We start from the raw sequence: 21480 nt of genomic DNA, 5'->3' as shown, positions 1-21480 counted from the left end.
TATTGCTATCACTAAAACAATTTTTCAACGGCTGTACAAATTGGCAGCTAAGCGACAATTCGTAAACAATTTCGACCTACGGATACCAAGCTACTGAAAGTGGTTTAAATGTAAATCATGATGCATACATAAAAAAAAGCGGATCTACGTAATTGTGTTTTTTTCAGAGGAGACATTTTTTTGTTACCTACCAGTTTAGCTTTAATAAGAGCACTATGCATTAACTTCAGATAAAATATTAGTATTTATATTATTGTATACAAAACTGTTTTGTTTATACGAATTAAATTTTAATAACGAAGCACTTGTTCTACCACTTTTTCTCTTTTTGCAAATAGATACCGTCTTTTTATTATATGTTATATATATATATATATATATATATATTTAGGTTGTCANATATATATTCTCCCACCAAGCCATCATCAACTTTTTGATAAAGACATTATTCCAGGCACCTACGGGCACTACTACAGATGAAGAAGTGAAGTGTCCGCTTCGCGGACAGGGACTTCGTACATAAACTCAGCCTAAAGCCTAATATATATATACACACACGTTATTTTTAAGCTTATACATTCAGACAAAAAAGAAACTAAACTAAAATTATTATTTTGAATAAAACCTGCACTTTTCGAACAAAACTAATTTTAGGTTTGAAATACTCAAACCCAAATTAGGTATGAACAGTTATTTCTATAAATGCAACAAAAAATTTGCTCTCTAGCATTATTTATCGATATAATTTTTTGTAACAATATGAAAATGAGGGTTATAAAAATGATAGAGTAGGTACTAAATATCAGGGTTCGTACAGTACGTAATTAATTTTAAAATGTTAACAAAATTAAGAGGATTGGTATATTTGTAATTATCACAAATTTTCAATAACTTTTAGGGGATAAACTAAGGTCCAAAACTTACAGGTTTTTATTCGAAAGAATAATCGAATGATATTTCATACCTGCCAACTTTTAATCCCTTCCATTATCATTTTTCCCAGTGGTATTAAAACTTCAATTTGAAGCAAACAAATACGTTGTATTTGAGAAAACTTAAGTTAACAACCATGATAGTAACGTATATTAATATATGTGCTTAATTTTTGTAAGAATAGTGGTGATCAGAATCATCTCAAAATTAAGTTTATAAAAGGAAAAATAGTATATATTTACTACCACTTTAAATATGAAAATAAAATCTTCCGGAAAATCTGGAAGAGTTGGCAGGTTTGATATTTATTTGGCTACTCGCATGCAAGAATTTAGAGGCTCTAGTTTTTATTTTTCGAACACCATGAAAATGATGACAAAATTCTCTCACATCTAGAAAAAATTAAGTGGTAGTTATATTAATATATTTTTATTATTATTGCGTTATTGATTGATAGGTTATTTTATTTTCTCTAAGTAAATATATAAAGATCCGAAGGCAGTAGACATGAAACTTCTTTTTAACAAAATTGATACCATTATTAATTTTTTTCCTGGTGCCATGTGTGGACGTACCCAGATAGATTAGTTTTATTATTATTTTTGACCTTGTCAATAGATTTGTGCCTAGCGTCCTTTTAGAAGCGATAGTTTTTATATTAAAAATTTAAAAAGTGGTAGCAAAGTGATAAAATTTTAGAGCTTAATTTTGTACAAACAAATGCAAGATTGCCAAATGCAATCTGGAAAAGTTTAAGAACTGGTGGAAAAGACAGAGAAAAATTCTCTTTAACTAAATCCCAAGCACAAAAATTTGTTTGTAAATTCAATATTTGGAAATTCAATATAAATTATTATCGAACTGACCAACAGACTTTTTGAAAATATACTGCAACAAAAAATTTTTATATTTTAAACAGCTTCATTATATTTATCATCACTCTTTAGATTTTACCAGTCTGTAGCACTTCTAATATGGTGATCATAGCTTTTCTATTAAAAAAAAAAAAAAAGAAGTGGTAAAAGAAATTATAATTTTTCATCAATATTATGCGTGAAATAAATATTTTGGCTACCAGTACATGTTAATAATTCACGTCTTCACATTCAGTTTTCAAACTGAGAAATGCAGGGGTGAAAGCGAGATAAAAAGAGGAAAGGCTGGTAGTAAAACTATTTCCGTTATAACAAGTTTTCGGGAGGAGTTAACTTTTTCTTTTTAAAACTATTCAACAATATCTACATTATCCATGGAAAATCGACAGTTTTATATATATGTTACGGTGAAACACCGAAATCTGGAGAATGTCGACATTCACCGGTGAATGTCAACATTCACGTTGTCACTTGGTGCATGTCCGAAATATTTGCTAAATACCCTTATTTCTGACTCTCACCGGTGCAATCACATAGTCGCTTTGGTGAATGTCCGAAATATTTGTTATATCATCCAATTTTCTATTAATTTATTCGTTAATATTATTATATTTATTAGATATATTTATATTTATTCTATATTTTAATACTTACTGACGATAGATTAGAAGAAACATCAGTGTTCGGAGTATCGGGCAAATATATACCGGGCAATGGCTCTTGACCTTAAAAAAACATCAGTGTAGGGTATACCGGGCAAATGTATACCGGGCAGTGGCACTTAACCTTAAAAAAACATCAGTGTAGGGTATACCGGGCAAATGTATACCGGGCAGTGGCACTTAACCTTAAAAAAACATCAGTGTAGGGTTAAAATATCGAATAAATGTAATTATATCCACGAATAAATTCATATCAAATCGAATGTAATAAATATTTCGGACATTCACCAAAGCATATCTGTGATTGTCGACATACACCGGTGAGGGTCCGAATGTACAAGAATGTAATGAAATATTCGATCTTTCACCGACGTATTTGGTGTTTGTCGACATTCACCGGTGAAAGTCAACAACCACCGATTTTGGTCTTTCGCCGTGAAATATATACTAAAATTATAAAAGAAATCTTGATAGTTACAGAAATTTTATTTTTCTCGAAAAAAATGCTAAAATGAAATGTCTTTCGTACCTGTTTTTGCACTTTTCCGTCTTGCTATACAAAGGTTTTCAGCCATGTTTAACAGACTTTGTAACTCCCTTGAACCTGGGGAAAGGACCAATGGTGATCTTTGGGATCGGGAGTTGTATATATCCCCACTATATCTTAGGATTTTTCACTATTAGTTTAAACTGATTTTGTGACTTCCGCCTCTGAGTTTTCGCTCGCCAATCTACTCATCTCTACCTATCGACAACATTACATGCACCCTCGGGCTCAAGCTCATATGAAGGAGTCAATTAACCGCTTCGCGGACAGGCGCTCTGTTAGAAACACCAGTTCAAAAGAAATGCGTCGTTCTTAAAACGAAGTAAAAAATCTAGCTTAAATGTTTTCTAAACTTTCCACTAGGACAAAACTTTATTATAAATTTTAGTGAATAACTAGTGCGACCTTAGAAAATACGTTTTAGTGAAGTGACATACTTTAGCTCTCAGTTGTTTATAGAATAACGGTTGTTAGATGTTTAAAAGCAATTAGTTTTACATTTCGAGTGTTTTGCAACATTTGTTGAATTAGTGTTGCCAGACTGGCTACACTACATCGCAAAGGGTAAAACACTTTTAAATTTTTTGTTGGTTTACAGTTCACAGATATTGAAAAATTAAAATATAATTACCTTTGTTACAAAATTATAAACATATTAAACGTAAACAAATAATTTCCCTGTAGTGTAAATACGTTTAAGCTTACATGTTTTTTTTTCTATTATAGTTGTTTTGATTTTACTACTCCCTTTAAATTGTAAAAGAAAGCTCGATTTGATGTTAATTTGAAAGAAAGTTTTCCATCACACAATTCGAAGAGATATTATTCTACTGCTTTCGCAGAGATGCAGGTACATTTACCTACATTTTTTTTTTTTGCTTAGTTAAATGCTTTTTGGAAATAAGCCTTAAAAAGTTGCAAATTTCATATTTTTTCGCACTTTCAATGGTTAAGTCTACTAACACTATCAATAACCCAATAAAGTGTTATATTAAGTTCTATAAGGGAAATTTCATATTCTGCAGAAGAAATAAGTTATGGTGTGGCAACTATTAACCAAACTGAATTGAACTGCTTGAAATACTTGCAGAGATGCCAACTTGCTCCGGACAGCAAATATATATTTTAAAGTGGTAGTTTATCAATTGTGATTCTTGGTTTAATAAATTCAATTTAGGAAATTTTTATCCACCACTATTTCTAAATAATTCGCAGGTTTACATAATTCACCACTTTATAGTACATATATCATGCTATACCTTTTAAAAAGAAAGCAAAAGCAGTGAAATATTTGCAAAATTTAATTTGTAGTTATTTACGTTTTTTTAATTATTTTGGTGTGTCCGGACAACGCCTTCTATAACTGAAAGCCTCCGCACGGTTTTTTGTAGGTAGTCCGATCAAATCACTATGAAGGTAAACTAAGTAGTAAAAGAACCATTTAATATGATATCTATTAAAAATTAGAAAGTGGTAGCAAATTTATGTCTAAAAATTTGTTTAATTTATGAATATAATTGGTTTGTGTTATTTACTTCTCAACCACCACAGATTCAACTCTCAAATATATATCATAAATTTCTCTCAAGTACTTTTAAAATAGAATTTGGGTTCATGCGCACAAGTGGTTCGCTTTTTAAATAATCTGCGCAGAGTATTTATAAGAAACCGTGTGGAGACTTTCAGATGTAGGAGGTGATGGTCCGGAGCAGTTGGCATTTCTGTACTTGGGCACAAGAGGCAACTTGCGTCCCTTTTCCCATTCATTTTTAAGTTGAACTTTGTGGTGTTTGATGAGGTGGTGGATGCAAATGAAGTAAAAAGAGTATTCCTGTGAATAGATCATTATTGAATTCTGACTAAGTTATATGCAGGTGATATATCGCTAGCCAAGCAGGCCTGAAAGCCTATATATATCAAGATGGAAAAGAACAAAACCTGATACGAAAGACACTTCATTTAACCATTTTTTTTCTTCGAGAAGGATGAAATGTCTGTAACTCTCAAACTTGCACGTTCAACTTGCCATTATCAACTCATATTTGCACTTGTATTCATTCTCCATAGTGTACTTTAGCATGATACTTTAACCACTGAGCCTCAATGGTTAAGGAATTTGGGTGTCATTGTAAAGANGGCTTGCCCCCCCCCCCCAGCTTCAGATCGATGGGTACCAGCTGGTCTGGGAAGTAAAGGCGGCCAGTGCGCAGTGCCACAAGTGACTACATTACAAAAGCGCAGTGACTACATTGCCACAATCATGCGATTAGTCACGAAATTGTCATGCCTTATCCTCCATGACCCGTCTGGCTTGCAACAGGCTGTTGCGGAATTGCTTTGCTTTACTTCAACATTAAAAAATTATTGTCAATCATAAAATGCAACTGCCCAAATTTTTCGATTGAAGAATTTTGAAAAACAGTAAATTTTAAAAACCACAGAGCAGTTAAAATTATAAAAAAAATTCTTACTATTTTAGTTTCGAGTTATTTCAATTTTTGCTATCGAATTCCTTTATTTTCTAGAGTCATAAAAGAAAATTGAACCAAAATTTCAGACATTACTTCAAGTATAAAAATTGGTAAATCTTATTAATAAAATTATAACTATACTAAAAGTTCTTTTAATTAATAGGCTTAAATATGTTCTCCCACTGAGAGAGATAAATTGGAAACAATGTTGAATGATAATTTTTTTAAGAAAAATAAAATTGTCAAACTCTTTAAAAAATATTAAATATTTTTTACAGTGATTGATTTTTAGAAGATTAGATACCGAGAAAATGCAATTTCATTCTCTATCATTGCTTTTTTTTTATCATTTAACAATTCTTATATTTTTCTGTGAAAAATTCTTAGCTGTTTGAGACCTGAGGCAAATTAAAAGAACTTAATTTTGCTTTAATAAAAAACTCAGAACGTCAAAGTGTTTTGAAAGTTATTTTACTATGAATATTATTGAAAGAAATTAAAGATAATCCATGTTCATTTGAGAATTATTAAATTAAGATCTTATTTTAAATTTGTAATGGACAATTTTAATATTCAAATGAGTGAAGAAAATTTTTGCTTAGAGACTTTTAATTTTTACTTTTAGAGAAGAATTTTTTTTAAAAAATAGATATATTATCAATATGCATATATTAGGTTAATGACTAATCCGAACAATCGTGTTGGCTGGGTTTTAAAGGGTTATCTAAAAAAAAAATTATTATTAATTTTTTTTAATATTTCTTCAAGCTTCTTAATAGAGAGGTGAAGGAAAAAAATAAATTCTACGATCGATAGATTTATATAATCTTTGTGAAATATATGGTTGACATTAAAAGTTGAAAAAAAATATGTTGGCATACCATAGTTTAAAAGTTAATTTCAAATTATTATTATTTTTCTGTGCTTGTTAGATTAAATAGCGTTTCGTAGGGTGATCATTTATAGAATAAAATTCGCATTTCCGAAAACAAACTGTCGAAGCGGTTTTTCCTTCGAAACTAAGAAAACGTTTATGAATCTAATTAATTATAAATATTTTTAAAAAAATGTACATAGTGATAGATAAAAGAAAAAAAAGCAGTATTTTTTATTAAAATGCATTTAATTTATTTATGTAATTGTTTAGAATTATGAAAAATAGTTTGTACTTGTATTGATTTTTCAAAACAAAATAAAAAAAACAATTATAGTTGTGGTTTATGAAAAAATTTGGAACAACTTCAAATCATTGACATTAGATGGCAGCACTACGAAAAAATTATTTATCACAAAGTTTAGATTTCAAATAAAGTTAATTATTTCAAATATAATAATAAAATTAACTGCAATAAATAATCTAGGAACCATTTTTTAAAATAATGAAACTTCATTTCAAAATTTAAATACCTTATAGTTTTACGTGTAAACTATAGTTTTACTTGTAAGCAATAGTTTTATATGTAGTATAATTTACTACTGAATTGAATAATTAATACTTGGTTTAAATTACAAAAAACCAACCATTGAGATTACTTTACCGAGATTAAAACAGCTTCTAAAAAAAAAACTGTGTACAGTGCTCAAAAAAATAAACCATTTGATCTAATGATCGGATTTTCACGTTCTAGAACCCAATCTCAATGGTTTAAAGTGTGACCTCAATTATGGTAATTAATTAGAGCAGACAATATTTATAGTTAAAAAACAGACCAAAAATGTACCTTCTCTGAATAAACTTACCTTTTTTCGACGGATTCAGATTTCTGATCGCAAAGATATTGGGGGCAGTCGCAATCTGGGAAATATGGCCAGAAGAGCGGTTCAAAGTTTAGACCCCTTAATGTCAACTTTATTTTGTGCGTATTTCGGCATATCTTCAGAACTTTTTAAAACCATTTGAAAAACTTTTGTACTAAATTATGAAATTCGTTTATCTGAAGATAATTCTTCGCAAAAGATAATTTTTAGCAAATATTTATTGGTTTTTATTATTTTATTTAATAACAGTCGAAAAAAATTTGAAACGTTAGGTTTACAATCTTTTACATCATTTTAAAAAACGTAATTTTATGTGGCAAAATACAAAAATCGAGCGAAATCGTTCGAATAATTTGTGAGAAATCGAGTTTAAAAAATATGAACTTCTTAGAACTGAAGTTTGAATAGAGGGGACAAAAGATAATCCTGAATATTAAATTCCGCTGCATTAATGGACCAATTGGAACTCTGGTACCATTGAGATGATACCAAAATTTCCCTAAGATATAATAAGTTATACTTTTTCTAGATTTATATAAAATCTTTGAGTCAAAAATCAACACACAGTGCAAGTATAAACTAATATCACACAAGTGATACTGGCTTTAATTTTCGTTTCTTATACGTTCGCACTTATAAATCTTTAATGTTTATTTATCGGAATTGGCGAAAATGGGTTTAATGGTGAATTTGTATTTAAAACAGATGTTCTTGTTCGGTTCAACATATGTTAGCATGTTAAATAAAAACAAATGCAATTGGCTCAATGGCGGTGTTGAAGAACTGAAAAAAACAAAATGAAATAATTGAGAATTTACGTTGAAAGTCTATATTCTTAATCTTAACAGTTATCTGATAATGAGCAGCGATGGCTCAGGGGATAGAGCGTTCGCCTTCCAATGAGGTGAACCGGTGTCCGATCCCGGCGATGGCTGGTCGATACGAATTCCGCATCCGACGTGCACCGACCACAGTGCTGACGTGAAATATCCTCAGTGGTAAATGGATCATAGGTTAGAGTCCCCTTCCCGTTTGAGGTTTCTGTGGTCTTCGTCTCCATGTAACGCAAGTGCGGGTTAGTTCCATCAATTTCTCCACGAAGGCAAATTTCTCACAATACTTGATCCAGGAATTCCCTTGTCTTCTGGACTGGTAGTCGTAAACCCAAAATTGCTGGCTACGGCTGTTCAACGACGGTTATATATTTATCTGATAATGGCACGTTTGTTTAAGTGGTAACTGCAAACAATATTATTTAACTTTCTTCTAAGCCTAGACGAAAGGTTTTTCGGTGTTAAAACTTTGTATTTTCCTAATATTGAGTCCCAGTAGTTGAGCCTTGACTGATCTAAGTCTTAAATTTGAGTTCTTAAATATATATTTTATGTATGTTTCTATCTGCTGTTTGCACATAACCTCTCGCCTTCTACTTATCGGTTGTTTGGGACTATGTGTTTGCGATTTATTTATCTTACACAATATTATCTCCCACACAAACATTGGTCCTCATGTCTGACAAAGAGAAATTTAACCCTTTGAACGAGTTCAACTCGAAATCGATTCGTGCCTCATAATGCGCGCAAACGAGTTCCGCTCGGGAGCAAGATTTTGACCGTAGTGGTTAGTAACGAGCACAACTCGCGTGGTGAAATTTTTCCCCAATGCGCGCTGACGAGCTGAGCTCGTTCGCCATTATTATTCTGCATTGACTATGTTAAAAACGAAAAGTACGTGAAAACTGTTATTTATATGTACTACGAACACTTTAAGAAATTTTTAAAACACGTGAGGCTAGCTATCTACAGCACCCAGAGATGCCAACTTGCTCCGCTTTGTAAAATAGTATTTCCTAGTGATGGCGAAAATCAAGTTACTTTCAGTTTAGCATTTCTTCTTTTAAGTAATTTTTTATCACCACAAAATATCAAAAACTATAAGTAACATATAAAATGCACCGTTAAAGCAACTATCTACTGGTTACTCTATTTAAAAGTAGGCGTATAACTGTCCTTCTCCAACGAAATTTACTACATAATTTGCTACCACTTTATTATAACAATTCCAGAAAACGGAGCAGTTGGCATCGCCAGAGAAGAGTGACATTTTCGGAAGAACGGAGGTGAAAACAGATGCCACTTTCGACTACTGTTTGCACGTAATACTGTGCGAATTAATGAAACGAAAACTGCTCATTTCATGACCGTCAAAGGGTTAATTTCCACGATGTCAAAAATATGGACATATGACAATATATGTGTTCTCAATTTTTACATTGGTAAATATTTTCGTTATCCAAAAATAATTTAGTATCTCATATCAATAAAAACTCGTATTCAATAAAGAAAGATCTATAATATTCACGTTATTATCCCTTTGTGTAATCTGTAATGATCTCGATATTATCGTATTCAATAGTTAGATTTATTAATTACGATTTTTAATTTCAATTACAATTGCGTCGATTGCATGATATTGAAGAATTCGCTACATTCATGTGTGTTGTCCATAGCAACAAATAATAGATAAGAATTCAATCGAATTTAACAATAGATCATAATATTTTTCCTATTTAGCCAAATGATATTATTTCGACATCAAACAATATTTCTGCTTACCAAATGAACATTAGCGACACTCACAATACTATAGTATTCAATAATGTATTAACCTATAATATTTTCGATATTACCTTTCAGATATGTTATAGGTAATGGTTACGATGTTATCGTACTATATAGTTATCATTAATGATAACGAAATAGTAGAATTAGCTATTTGTGCTATAGGTAAACATTAGCCTGCTTAAATAATAACCTGGTGCAGCTTTATGATCACTATAACCGATAAATATCGATTTTTTTTAAAGTTTATGTTATTTTCATGTAAAGAATAAATTACTTAAAATTTTAGAAAGAAAATTTATGTTTAAAAACGATGTTTACAAATGAATATTATTATTTATATTTGATAACAGAAAGTATTAGAGTTTAATAAATTTAAAGGCAATGAAATTACATAAAATGTCATTTGGAGTAATAAGAAATATTTATGTTTAAAATTACCAGGGACGGTTAAATGCATTATTTTTTTAATTTTATATAATTTACGTTAAGCCTTCCAGGTGGCCGAGTGGTTAGCGTGTCTGACTGCGGAGCCGATGGTCGCGGGTTCGAATCCTGCTCAGGGCATGGATGTTTCTTTCTCTCTCTGCGTGTTCTACGTCCTTTCTCCTTTGTGTGTGATTGTGTGAATGTGACCAACTCTATAAACGGGTTTGTGGTTGTGTGACGTGGGCGACGCTGCTCCACCGCCGAGGCTTCGCCACAGGTGCCCACTGGGTAACGAGAAGAGAGTAGCAGTTCGGGCATTTCTGTGGCCAATGGGACAATCCCCAAGTGCCCGCCATTAAAAAAAATAATAATTATTATTATTTACGTTAACCTGAAATTTTTTTTATTACACGTGTTTTTCTTCAGCGCTTAAGGAATTAAATGAGTTTTAAGTATATATAATTGTTTCGATTATTTTAAACATTTGTAACGATGTCGTTGCTATCGCAGAACCGTCTTAAACAATGTTAGAGTTCTAATTTCCATTAATCAGAGATGCCAACTACTCCGGACACGCCAAAATAATAAAAATTAAAAAAAACGGTGAATAACTGCTATGAAAACTTTGAAAATATTTGACTATTTTTGCTTGTTTTTTAAAAGGTATAGCATAACATAGGTGTAATAAAGTGGTGAATTATATAAGTCTACGAATTATTTAGAAATAGTGGTGGATAAAAGTCTACTACTTTATTGAATTTATTAAACGAAGACAGAGATGCCAACTGCTCCGGACACGCCAAAATAATTAACAAAGCGGTAAATAACTACAAAGTAAATTTTGAAATATTTGACTATTTCTGCTTGCTGTTTAATAGGTTATAGCATGACTTATGTACCTTTTGACTTGACTTGATAGGACATTTCTTAGAGTACCTGCCCGCGAAGCGGGCATCTCACTCCGTCATCTAAATTGTTAAAAAAATAATTGTGACTAATGGCATAGGTAAGGTAAAGATTCGAGTGGTGGCAGTGAAGCCTCTGCATAATTACAGTCATATCTGTGTGACTTATGCACCTTACGAATTATTTAGAAATAGTGGTGGATAAAAATCTACTAAATTGAATTTATTAAACCACAATTGATAAACTACCACTTTAACCCATTTTGTCCCGAATTCATATATTGAAATGATATAAAAGTGGTTTTTATGGAAAAAGTGGTATAATATATTTTCGAAATTAATTGGTTTTTCTACTGTTAGGGCACTCAAAAAGTCTTTGATAGATCTAAAAGTACTTGCTCCATATAATTTTAGATCTAATCAGAAATAACTAAATCATTGTGGTATCTGAGAATCTTTTAATTCACCCAGATAAATGAAAATGCTGGAAAAAGTTTCCCACCACAATGAATGTTTTTAAAAAAAGGAACTGTCCTAAATATATGACGCTGGAAGTTAACCGATTAAAATATATATTTGCTGTCCGGAGCAAGTTGGCATCTCTGATAAATGCACTGATTTCTGGGGTAAGAGACCATCAGCATACTTGCCAACTCTTCCGGAAGATTTTATTTTCATATTTAAAGTGGTAGTAAATAAATACTATTTTTTCTTTTATAAACTTAATTTTTTAATGATTTTAATCACCACTATTCTTAAAAAAATAAAGCAGATATATTAATATGCGTTACTAACATGGTTGTCAACTTAAGTTTTCTCAAATACAACGTATTTGTTTGCTTAAAGTTGAAGTTGTAATTCCATTATAATACCACTGGGAAAAATGATAATGGATGGGATTAAAAGTTGGCAGATATGCATCAGGAATATCAACTTTCATCATTAACCAATCGAGAGTTGCCTCTGCATTATTCTATTACATACCTGCCAACTCTTCCGGATTTTCCGTAAGATTTTATTTTCATATTTAAAGTGGTAGTAATTATATACTATTTTTTTCTTTTATAATCTTAATTTTTGAATGATATTGATCACCACTATTCTTACAAAAATTAAGCACATATATTAATATGCGTTACTGTCATGGCTGTCAACTTAGGTTTTCTCAAATATAACGTATTTGTTTGCTTAAAATTGAAGTTTTAATTCCTTTTTAATACCACTGGGAAAAATAATAATGGACGGGATTAAAAGTTGGCAGGTATGCTATTAATCATGTTTTATAGACTAATTAATTGATGTTTAATAATCGTAGTGGTAGTTAATCCACATTTTGTTTGAAGCAAAGAGAGGAAAATTGTCGCAAAGTGGTCCTAAAAATATTAGCAAACTGAATCAAAAAAACACCGTGCCGTGTGGTGAAGCCAATTAAGGGAAGAAACGAGTGAAAGTGGTTATTGTTTACAAACCACTCTATAAAAATGTGCAAAACGTAAAAAACAACACGATCTAAATGGGTGCTTCCGTTCTAAAGTTAACATACATACAGGCAGACTTCCCTTTTCATATCGAGAGAGACAGAGACACATCATATTTGTTTAACTGTCCTAAACAATCGTTGCAAACGTGTAAATTGATATTTTGAAATGGCATTTAATGAAGGGTGTAATTTCGGCATTTCCTTTATATGAAGCATGTGAACAGTATTTTTTAAATATCAAAGAAATATCTATGTATTCAGTGACGCTTATGGAACATTTAAGAAAAAAACATTGACGTCACATATTTAGTTTTCCAATAGCCAAAACAACTCTTTGATTGTATAGAAGTCTACATTCCATAACCTGATGAAGAACAGACGGGGAGAAGATCTTCAAAATACTAAAAGATAAATATCAAATGATCAAGTGTTTTTTTTCTTCTTTTATAAGGCATTATTTTGCTCATATTTATCCGCATTAACTCTAGATTCAATTATTAAATTTTTACTAATTATTTTTGCAGCATTTTAAAATTGAATCATTCATACTAGCTGTTCTCATTTAAATATGTTAAAAAATACTGTTACAAGGTGAAAGATCCGGTAATCTGGCACATTTTTTCCTTTCGAGATTAAAACTGATAATTAAGTAAATGTTTATAACTTTTAATCTGTTTGAAATATAATGTCCTCAAATGTAAACACCATGTGTGTTAACGAGTTAATTATGGGTTGAAACTGAAACAATTTCTTCTTTTTTCCAGGTATCACTTTTCAAAAAATAATTAAATTATTTAAGAATCCCTAAGATTTCTATAATGGAGAAGGTAGTTAAACTATATACTCTAAAACACCTGTTTTGAAAATAAAATAATGTTTTAATTAAATTTTTGTTTTAGCTTAATTTGAAATTTGTCTAATTCCAACAACTACCGCTAGGTTTAATTTGCGGTGAGTTGTGGGTTGATCTAGTCATTGCATTTCAAAGCTATGACTAGATAGTCCCACTATCTAAAATGTTATCATAATTCGAAATCGGAAACTATCGAGTTATCTAGTATTAGTACTATACCTACGATATGATTGTCTAATTTATGTGATAGATAAGTTAAGTTTACTAAATTGTGAAAAAAACACACATAAACAGTTGATCAACAAAAGGACTGTTTTATAGCTGCCAACATTTAATTCTTTTTAGTACTATATTACCATATGATTTTCTAATTCTAATCTATGTGATAGATAAGCTAAGTTTACTAAATTATGAAGAAAAAAAATATACTAACATTTGATTTAAAAGAATAACAGCAGATCAACTTAAGAACTGTTTTATAGCTGCCAACATTTAATTTTTTTTTTCTTATACAACCGTCGTAGAGCAGCTAACCCACTTACGGGTTTGCAGCTATCTACGTTTAATTCCGTAGTCTTAAAAATTTGAACCCAACGCAGAAAACAAGGAAACTTCTAAATCAAGCATTAAAAAACTATCCTTCGTGGATGATTTTTGAATAGAAATAACCTACATTTGTGTTAAATGGAGACGAAAATCTGGAAAAATTCCCATGGTTAGTCCAACGCCTCCTATAACTGAAAACCTCCACACGGTTTTTTATAGGTAGTCCGATCAGACCACTGTGATATCCACTTTCCGAACGAGTCATTTAATACAAAATTTAGTTAAAATAAGAAAGTGGTAGCAAATATATGACTAAAAATTTATTTTATTTATGAATATTATTGATTTGCCTTATTCACTTGTCAACCACTACAGATTCAGTTCTCAAATATATAAGATAAATTTCTCTCAATTACTTTTATAAAAGGTTTTGGGTTCATGCGCACAACTGGTTCACTTTTTAAACAGTCTGCGCGGACTACTTATGAAAGACCGTGTGGTGGCTTCTTGATGTAGGAGGTGATGGTTAGCCCTATTCCCAAGGTTTTGTTCTAAACCACTGATAGCATGAACCACTTGGAATGTTTTACACGCTCAGCACTTTGGGTGCAGGGAGCCGGGAGCAGAATTTGAACCTATCAGCGATTACCCGCATTTGAGCACTTTTTCTCTTTTGGAAAGCGTTATTCATTTTGAAATTATGTTTAGAATTGTAATTGTCAGCAGATCTTTCTTAAAAAGTTTCTCAGCACCAAACAGATTTCATATAATCGCCGAACCATTGATCTTTTAATTGCTTATGCCTAATGGTAATAAAAATCATTTTAAACCAAATTTATGAACTAAAAAATTGACCACTATGAGACCACATGTTAAAATAAATAGGAATGTATAGTTCGTATGATTTATTTTTCTTTACGTTTAAATGAAATACTTGAAAATTTACTGACTTTAAACCTTAAATGAATTTTAACTTTTTTAAATCCAAATCAACTTAATACATATGATTAATGCAGAATAATAAAATTATTTTTATTATTCACCTCATGTTATTTTATTTTTTACTTGTTAATTTATTTTAATAGATAAGTTTATATTTTATAATTAATAATACTTCTGAAGGCTAATCTGAAAATGAGACACAATGTGCTCATTTTCAATAAGGCATAACTTGGTTTAAGCTTAACTAGGTTTAGACAAAATACAATTTTGTGAGACATCGTCAATTGCTGCTACAAATAAAATGTGTTTTAAATATTTTTTCCTGCCTGTTTGATAAAAAAAATTAATTGCTATATAAAAAATTTGTTTTTTGATACTCATAATAATTTTATTAAAAATGATATTATAATATAAATAACATTTTACTCTCTTTGAACTATAGTAAATATCACATATAGTAAAACTCATCGTTCTATGGAAACATAAATAATGTTTCATTCTCTTAAATGTCACACTTTCTGAAGAATCACTCATATATGCACAGAGTAAACTTATTGTATCATTCAATATAGTAATACACTTTATTTTATTTGTAATATAAATAATGTTTTTGCTCTTGAATGCCACACGTTCTGAAGAATCACTTCATAAGAACACAATAATATTATAGTATCATTCTGTATAGTTAATAATTCATTTTACAGTTATAAAAATAATATTTAATACTTTTGAATGCCATACTTTCTTAAAAATATCCCTTATATGAATAGAGTTATATTATTGTATTATTCTATATAGTAATATTCTTTGTTTTATAGTATACATATAAATAATGTTTTACGTATAATATAAACAATTTTTATACTCCTGAATATCACATTTTCTGAAAAATCACGTATCATGTATGAAATCATGTATGAACAGAGTAATATTATTGTATCATTCTATATAGTAATACTCTTTGCTCTATAGTAATATAAATTATGTTTTATACTCTTGAATGGCACACTTTCTGAAGAATTACCCATGTATGAATAGCAATATTGTAGTATCAATCTATATAGTTATACTCCTTGTTCTATTATATTATAATAGTATCATTCTATATAGAATTCCTCTTTGTTCTACAGAAATGTAAATAATGTTTTATACACTTAAACGTCACAAGAATTACCAACATATAATCATTGTTTCAAAATTTCATTTTATTCCAGTAAGTTTCCGATTGAAACACGTCATTCTGAGCTAAACAAAATGTAAGATTATCCTGTATTTTATTATGAATAAATTTTTGGTTGTTACAAATCTATATCAGCCTTAAACTTAAGTTTTTACTGCACGAGAAGAAAATTCTAAAGCTCATAATAAATATTATTTAAATGCAATTTATAATCTTATAAAGATAAAAGAATTTACCTCTTAAAACAAACGTTGAATAGAGACAGTTTATATCAGAACTTTTATTTATACAATGAGCAATCTTTTATCTTGCGTTTGTACGATATCAGGTATACGTTTAGGAGCGCTAACGAATATTGCTAAATCTTACAGTTGAAATCATCATTCTAAGTCTATTTGTCTTTAAGATATAAGACTTTTGATTTTTGTTAATTAAAATAGCATGACTATTAATTCTTTTCATTGGAAAGAAATATAGAATGAGTCTCATATGCGTGGCTGCCGATTTCTATGCTTTTACTGATGATTTTTCACTGACATATTGAAATAGTAGTGTAAAATCATTTATACATTTAGCAATGTATTTTTTATTTAACCAACTGTCCAACTCAGTCAAATATATAAGTAGATACTATATGACTTAGTTTTGAAAAAAAGTCTGTTGAAACTTGAATGGTTGCTAAATCAAGGAAATTTCCCCTTAGTTTTATGATGGGTGACCTAGAACTCATATTGTTTTGGCAAACATTATGGAGCCATGAAGAGCTCTCGACAATATAAAAGGATTATTAAACATTTAAGAAATTGAGAAGCGGATATATTTGAGAGAACTTTAAAACCCATACTTTTACTGATGCAATAAATCAACAACAAAAACAAATATCATCTAGAATAACTCATGTTCAAGTAATCAGATCTGTTGATATAAGTGCCAATCATAATGGTTTGGGGGGTGATCTCAAATTACAACAAAAACATAGATTTCTCAGTAATTCAACTGAAAACATGTATGCCTTTTACTACAGTTTACGTGATCAGTTTAAGAAATTAATCTGCCAAGAAGATTGGAATTCATTGGCAAATAATCAACCACATCAATATTCTTACTCAATCAGTAAAGAGAATTGAAACTTATTTGGCTTTAAAAAGACTATGACTTGTTAGTAAATTCAATCCAAGAAGAATATTGTAAATACTGGCCAAACGATCAACTGTGATTTCGGAATTTGTTCTCCTGTAGGTACTGGGGCGATAGCTAAGACTAGTTAGGCTTCGATGTTTGCCATCACAAATCTAAAATTAAAAGAAATCATACCTTCAGAAATAATGTTAAAAATGAGGTAAACTTTCTCATTAGCATCTGTCATCTATACTATTATATCACTTCTAACGCAAATAAAATAGCAGTTAACCTATTTGTTCAATTATTCATTTAAAAACGATAACAACACAATGCATCTGACTTAATGAAAGGTTTAGTTAGTAATTATTTATGTTTAGAATTAACTACACCTTTTAATCTTTTGCTCTCTGAGTACTTTAATATGGTGTTAGAACTAATGTGAACACAATATCATTTAACCTCTTCAGGACGGACTCAGAATCAGGATGGAGAATGTTAAAGAGCGGTAGCTTTAATTTAGGCATGGCTACTTTGACAGACTTAATTTTGCGTTCACTTCAAATCTAACACACCCAGTGATATTGTTAAAAGAGTAACAATATAAATTATAATTTGAACTAATTAGTGGTGAATTAAATAAAGCTAACTGTATTATACCCCGCCCACAAATAAACTGTTATAAAAATAGTTTGGCTACCAGTATTTTCTTCTTTTACCCTGATTGTCGCCACCCTGAGATTGCATACATGACTCGCCCGTCTCGAAGAGGTTAAACTATACCAGGGACGCCAACTGCTCCGCTTTTTGCAAAAGTTTTAATAAATTGGTAGAGAATTAATAGAAAATTTGTAGATTAAGAAAAGTTACGCCTACTCTTCAAAACAGTAACCACGAGATGAATACAATAAAAATTGCAATTCATAATGCATACCTGCCAACTTTTACGCATTTGGCGTGAAATTTAATTTCTATATTTAAAGTGGTAGTAAAATGTATGCTTTCTATATATTCCTTACATTTATAAACTTAATTTATAATCTTTTTGACCACCACTATTATTAAAATATTAAACAGATATTTTAATATGTAATACTGATAATAGTGTAATAGTGTAAATAGTGTAAATATTGTTTCTTTATCTTCAATTTGTTCACTTTATTATGTATCAACTTGCGATTTATTTTTATGTATGACCCAGACTTGATTTTATCAATTATTGTTCATTCTGAGATTTAACTTAATGTTAACGCAGCACCTCCCTTCCCTTCCACCACATATTCTTCAATTTAGATGAAAGAGCAGATATCCATTCATGGATAGGTACTCTGAAAACCTTGGTTAGTTAGTTAGTGACAGTCCGCAGAAGCTCCCTCAAAATACAGCTTAGGTTCTGCCTAAAATTGTACTTCAAATTCCACTTGCATTGGGGAAAATCATCCTCGAAAGGATTAAAAGTTGGCAGGTATTACATTAATACTTCATACTTTTAATATGCTGTGATTGAAAAATAACTTCATGAAAATACTTTACTAAAAATAACTTATTTTTCGTTACCACTAGAACATACTTATTTTCAGATCCGATCAAGTTGGCATTTCCAAGAAAATGACAATATTTTTATATATTTTCTGAAATTCATAAAATAATATGGTTACTAATTAATGAGTTAAAACATTTTATGTTTTAGAATTGTAACTTTCGATATCTACACCCAGTGATGTTCAATCTTAACTTACTGTATCATCAAAAAGTTAAAGTGTGTATGAAACGCTTGATTCGCAGAGATGCCAACTGCTCCGGACACGCCAAAATAATTAAAACAACGGTAAATAACTACAAAGTAAATTTTGCAAATATTTGACTATTTTTACTGACTTTTTAAGAGGTTTNAAATTCATAAAATAATATGGTTACTAATTAATGAGTTAAAACATTTTATGTTTTAGAATTGTAACTTTCGATATCTACCCAGTGATGTTCAATCTTAACTTACTGGATCATCAGAGTGCAAAAAGTTAAAGTGTGTATGAAACGCTTGATTCGGAATTAACTTTTTCAACTCGCTCGAGTTTTTCAACGTCAAATTCGGATAAGTATTACTCCACAACTTTTAAAGTAGTTGCTAAAATAGTTTAAAACTTTTAGAATAGACTATAAAACATCGCATATAATTTGAAAGTAAAAGCATTGGTGCAACTGTTCATTTTTCCTTTTACAAATACAAATATTTTTTTAATAATAAAAAGACGTTATAAAATACCAACCTTTTTTTTCTCATTGCCTCTTTCAGTTTTATATATTCTCTAAAACGAAAATTTACTCGTTTAAAATAACATTTCTTACTACTCTCTTAATCAACGGTAATCTTTTAATTTAATAATCTACATCCTTAGAAGGTCAATAATCTACGCACTTTCGCTCTTCTTATTGAATTAAAACATCAAGTGACTTCACACAATTGGGGGAAAAGAAAACTTTTTGAAACAAAAAGAGTTTAATTTATTACTTGTCACTCTTAGCAACATGAACGCAACTTATTATTATCATTTTTAAATAAGCACTAAATTATATTTTTTGACGCATTATGTCACATGATATTAAAGTTCAAATAAAACTTACCAAATCCATAAGAAATTCTTTCAAAAAAAATTTTTCTTCGAATTTGAAACTTCAGAAAAATGTCATTCACATACGCTGGTAATGTAAGTCATTTTAAATAATTACTAAGTTTTATTTATTTATTTCTGAAAAAAAGTGTGACTTAAATGAATTTTAATTTAAATAAAATATCAAAGCAAAAAAAGAAGACTTTGAATAACTTGTGATCGGATTTTCACAAGTACTAGTGCAAAATCTTAATAATTCATGACGCTAGCGTCAAATATGCTATTTAATTAGTACAGACGATATTTCAAATTGCGGAGTCAGTCACAAAAATGTACTTTCTCTGAATAAACATACGTTTTTTCTTTCAAATGGATTCTGATTTCTAACTTTCAAATTACGGGAGGTAGCCGCAATCTGCAAAATATGGTCCCAATAGTTTTGTCAAGAGAGCTGTCCAAACCCCTAATGTTAACTTCTCTTTTTGCATATCTCCACATCACAAAGAAGTCGTAATTTCTCAAGAACTAATTCACCGATTCCCTTCAAATTTTGCTTATTTTCCTTTTAAACTGTGTAGATGAAAATGATAAACAATGAAAAAAATGTGTATGCTTTAAAATTCAAATTATAGATACACTTCTTTTCAAAACTAATCTGCGGTGGTAGTCACTAATGTCATGCATGTTTAATGTTGCATGTTAATCATTCATGCATGTTTAATGTTGTTTCACATATTTTTTTTAATCTATAAAAACTATCGAAGCCTTATGTTTAATGCTTTTTTTGCCATTTTTTTATGCAACTCAGAGAGCTATTCTGCATGGATATGCTGATCAGCTTATTGGAACGATATTTTATTTTATTATTATTATTATTTTTTTCAATTATATATATATGCTGGCCAGGTGGCCGAGCGGTTAGCGTGCCTGACTGCGAAGCCATAGGCTGCGGGTTCGAATCCCGCTCTGGGCATGGATGTTTCTCTCTCTCTCTTTCTTTGTGCTATCCTCTGTTGTGTGAGTGTATGATGTGCGAATGTGGCCCACCCTATAAACGGGTTTGTGGCAGTGTGGCGTGGGCAATGTTGCTCGCCTCCGTGACTTTGTTTCGCAGGTGCCCACTGGGTAACGCGAAATGAGCAACAATTCTGGCATAGTATAGGCAAAAGATTCAAATTTAGTGCCTGCCATTGGGGAAAAAAATTATATATATGAGCAATTCTACAAGTAAACGCCAACTAGGCGGTCAAAAAAAAATTAAAAAAATTTTGCCGGGCACACTATTTCTACATGAATTTTCTTCTTTTTTAAACCCTAAAAGGGAAAGAAAAAATCGTGAACATGTAATTTTTTCTTTGTGACATACTTTAAATGTGACATACTCTTTCTGACATACTCAGATAAATCTGAGCCGTTTATTCAGATAAAACGATTTTTACATAAATATAATATTATTATAATGTCTCTCTAATATGTATTTATAGAGATTTCATACTATAAGATTATATTTTAGTATAAAAAACAAAAATAAAAAAATTTAATCAAAGTTC

The 21480-nt window shown here is 30.3% G+C and overlaps 1 protein-coding gene across 1 annotated transcript in view; it reads left to right on the top strand.

Moving 5' to 3' along the window:
- The first annotated feature begins 19960 nt into the window (after positions 1 to 19960).
- Positions 19961 to 21480, top strand: part of LOC107452446 (carcinine transporter) — a 76659-nt gene continuing 75139 nt past the window's right edge. The window contains exon 1 of the mRNA XM_043041840.2: positions 19961 to 20026. Within this exon, the coding sequence (XP_042897774.1) occupies positions 20003 to 20026 (24 nt within the window). The 5' untranslated portion in view covers positions 19961 to 20002. The remainder of the gene's footprint in view (positions 20027 to 21480) is intronic.

The sequence above is a fragment of the Parasteatoda tepidariorum genome, chromosome 9 (genome assembly GCF_043381705.1).
Source record: "Parasteatoda tepidariorum isolate YZ-2023 chromosome 9, CAS_Ptep_4.0, whole genome shotgun sequence".
Taxonomy (NCBI): Eukaryota; Metazoa; Arthropoda; class Arachnida; order Araneae; family Theridiidae; genus Parasteatoda; species Parasteatoda tepidariorum.
The sequence above is the reverse complement of the archived record's forward strand: the minus strand, read 5'-3'. Positions and strand labels throughout refer to the sequence as shown.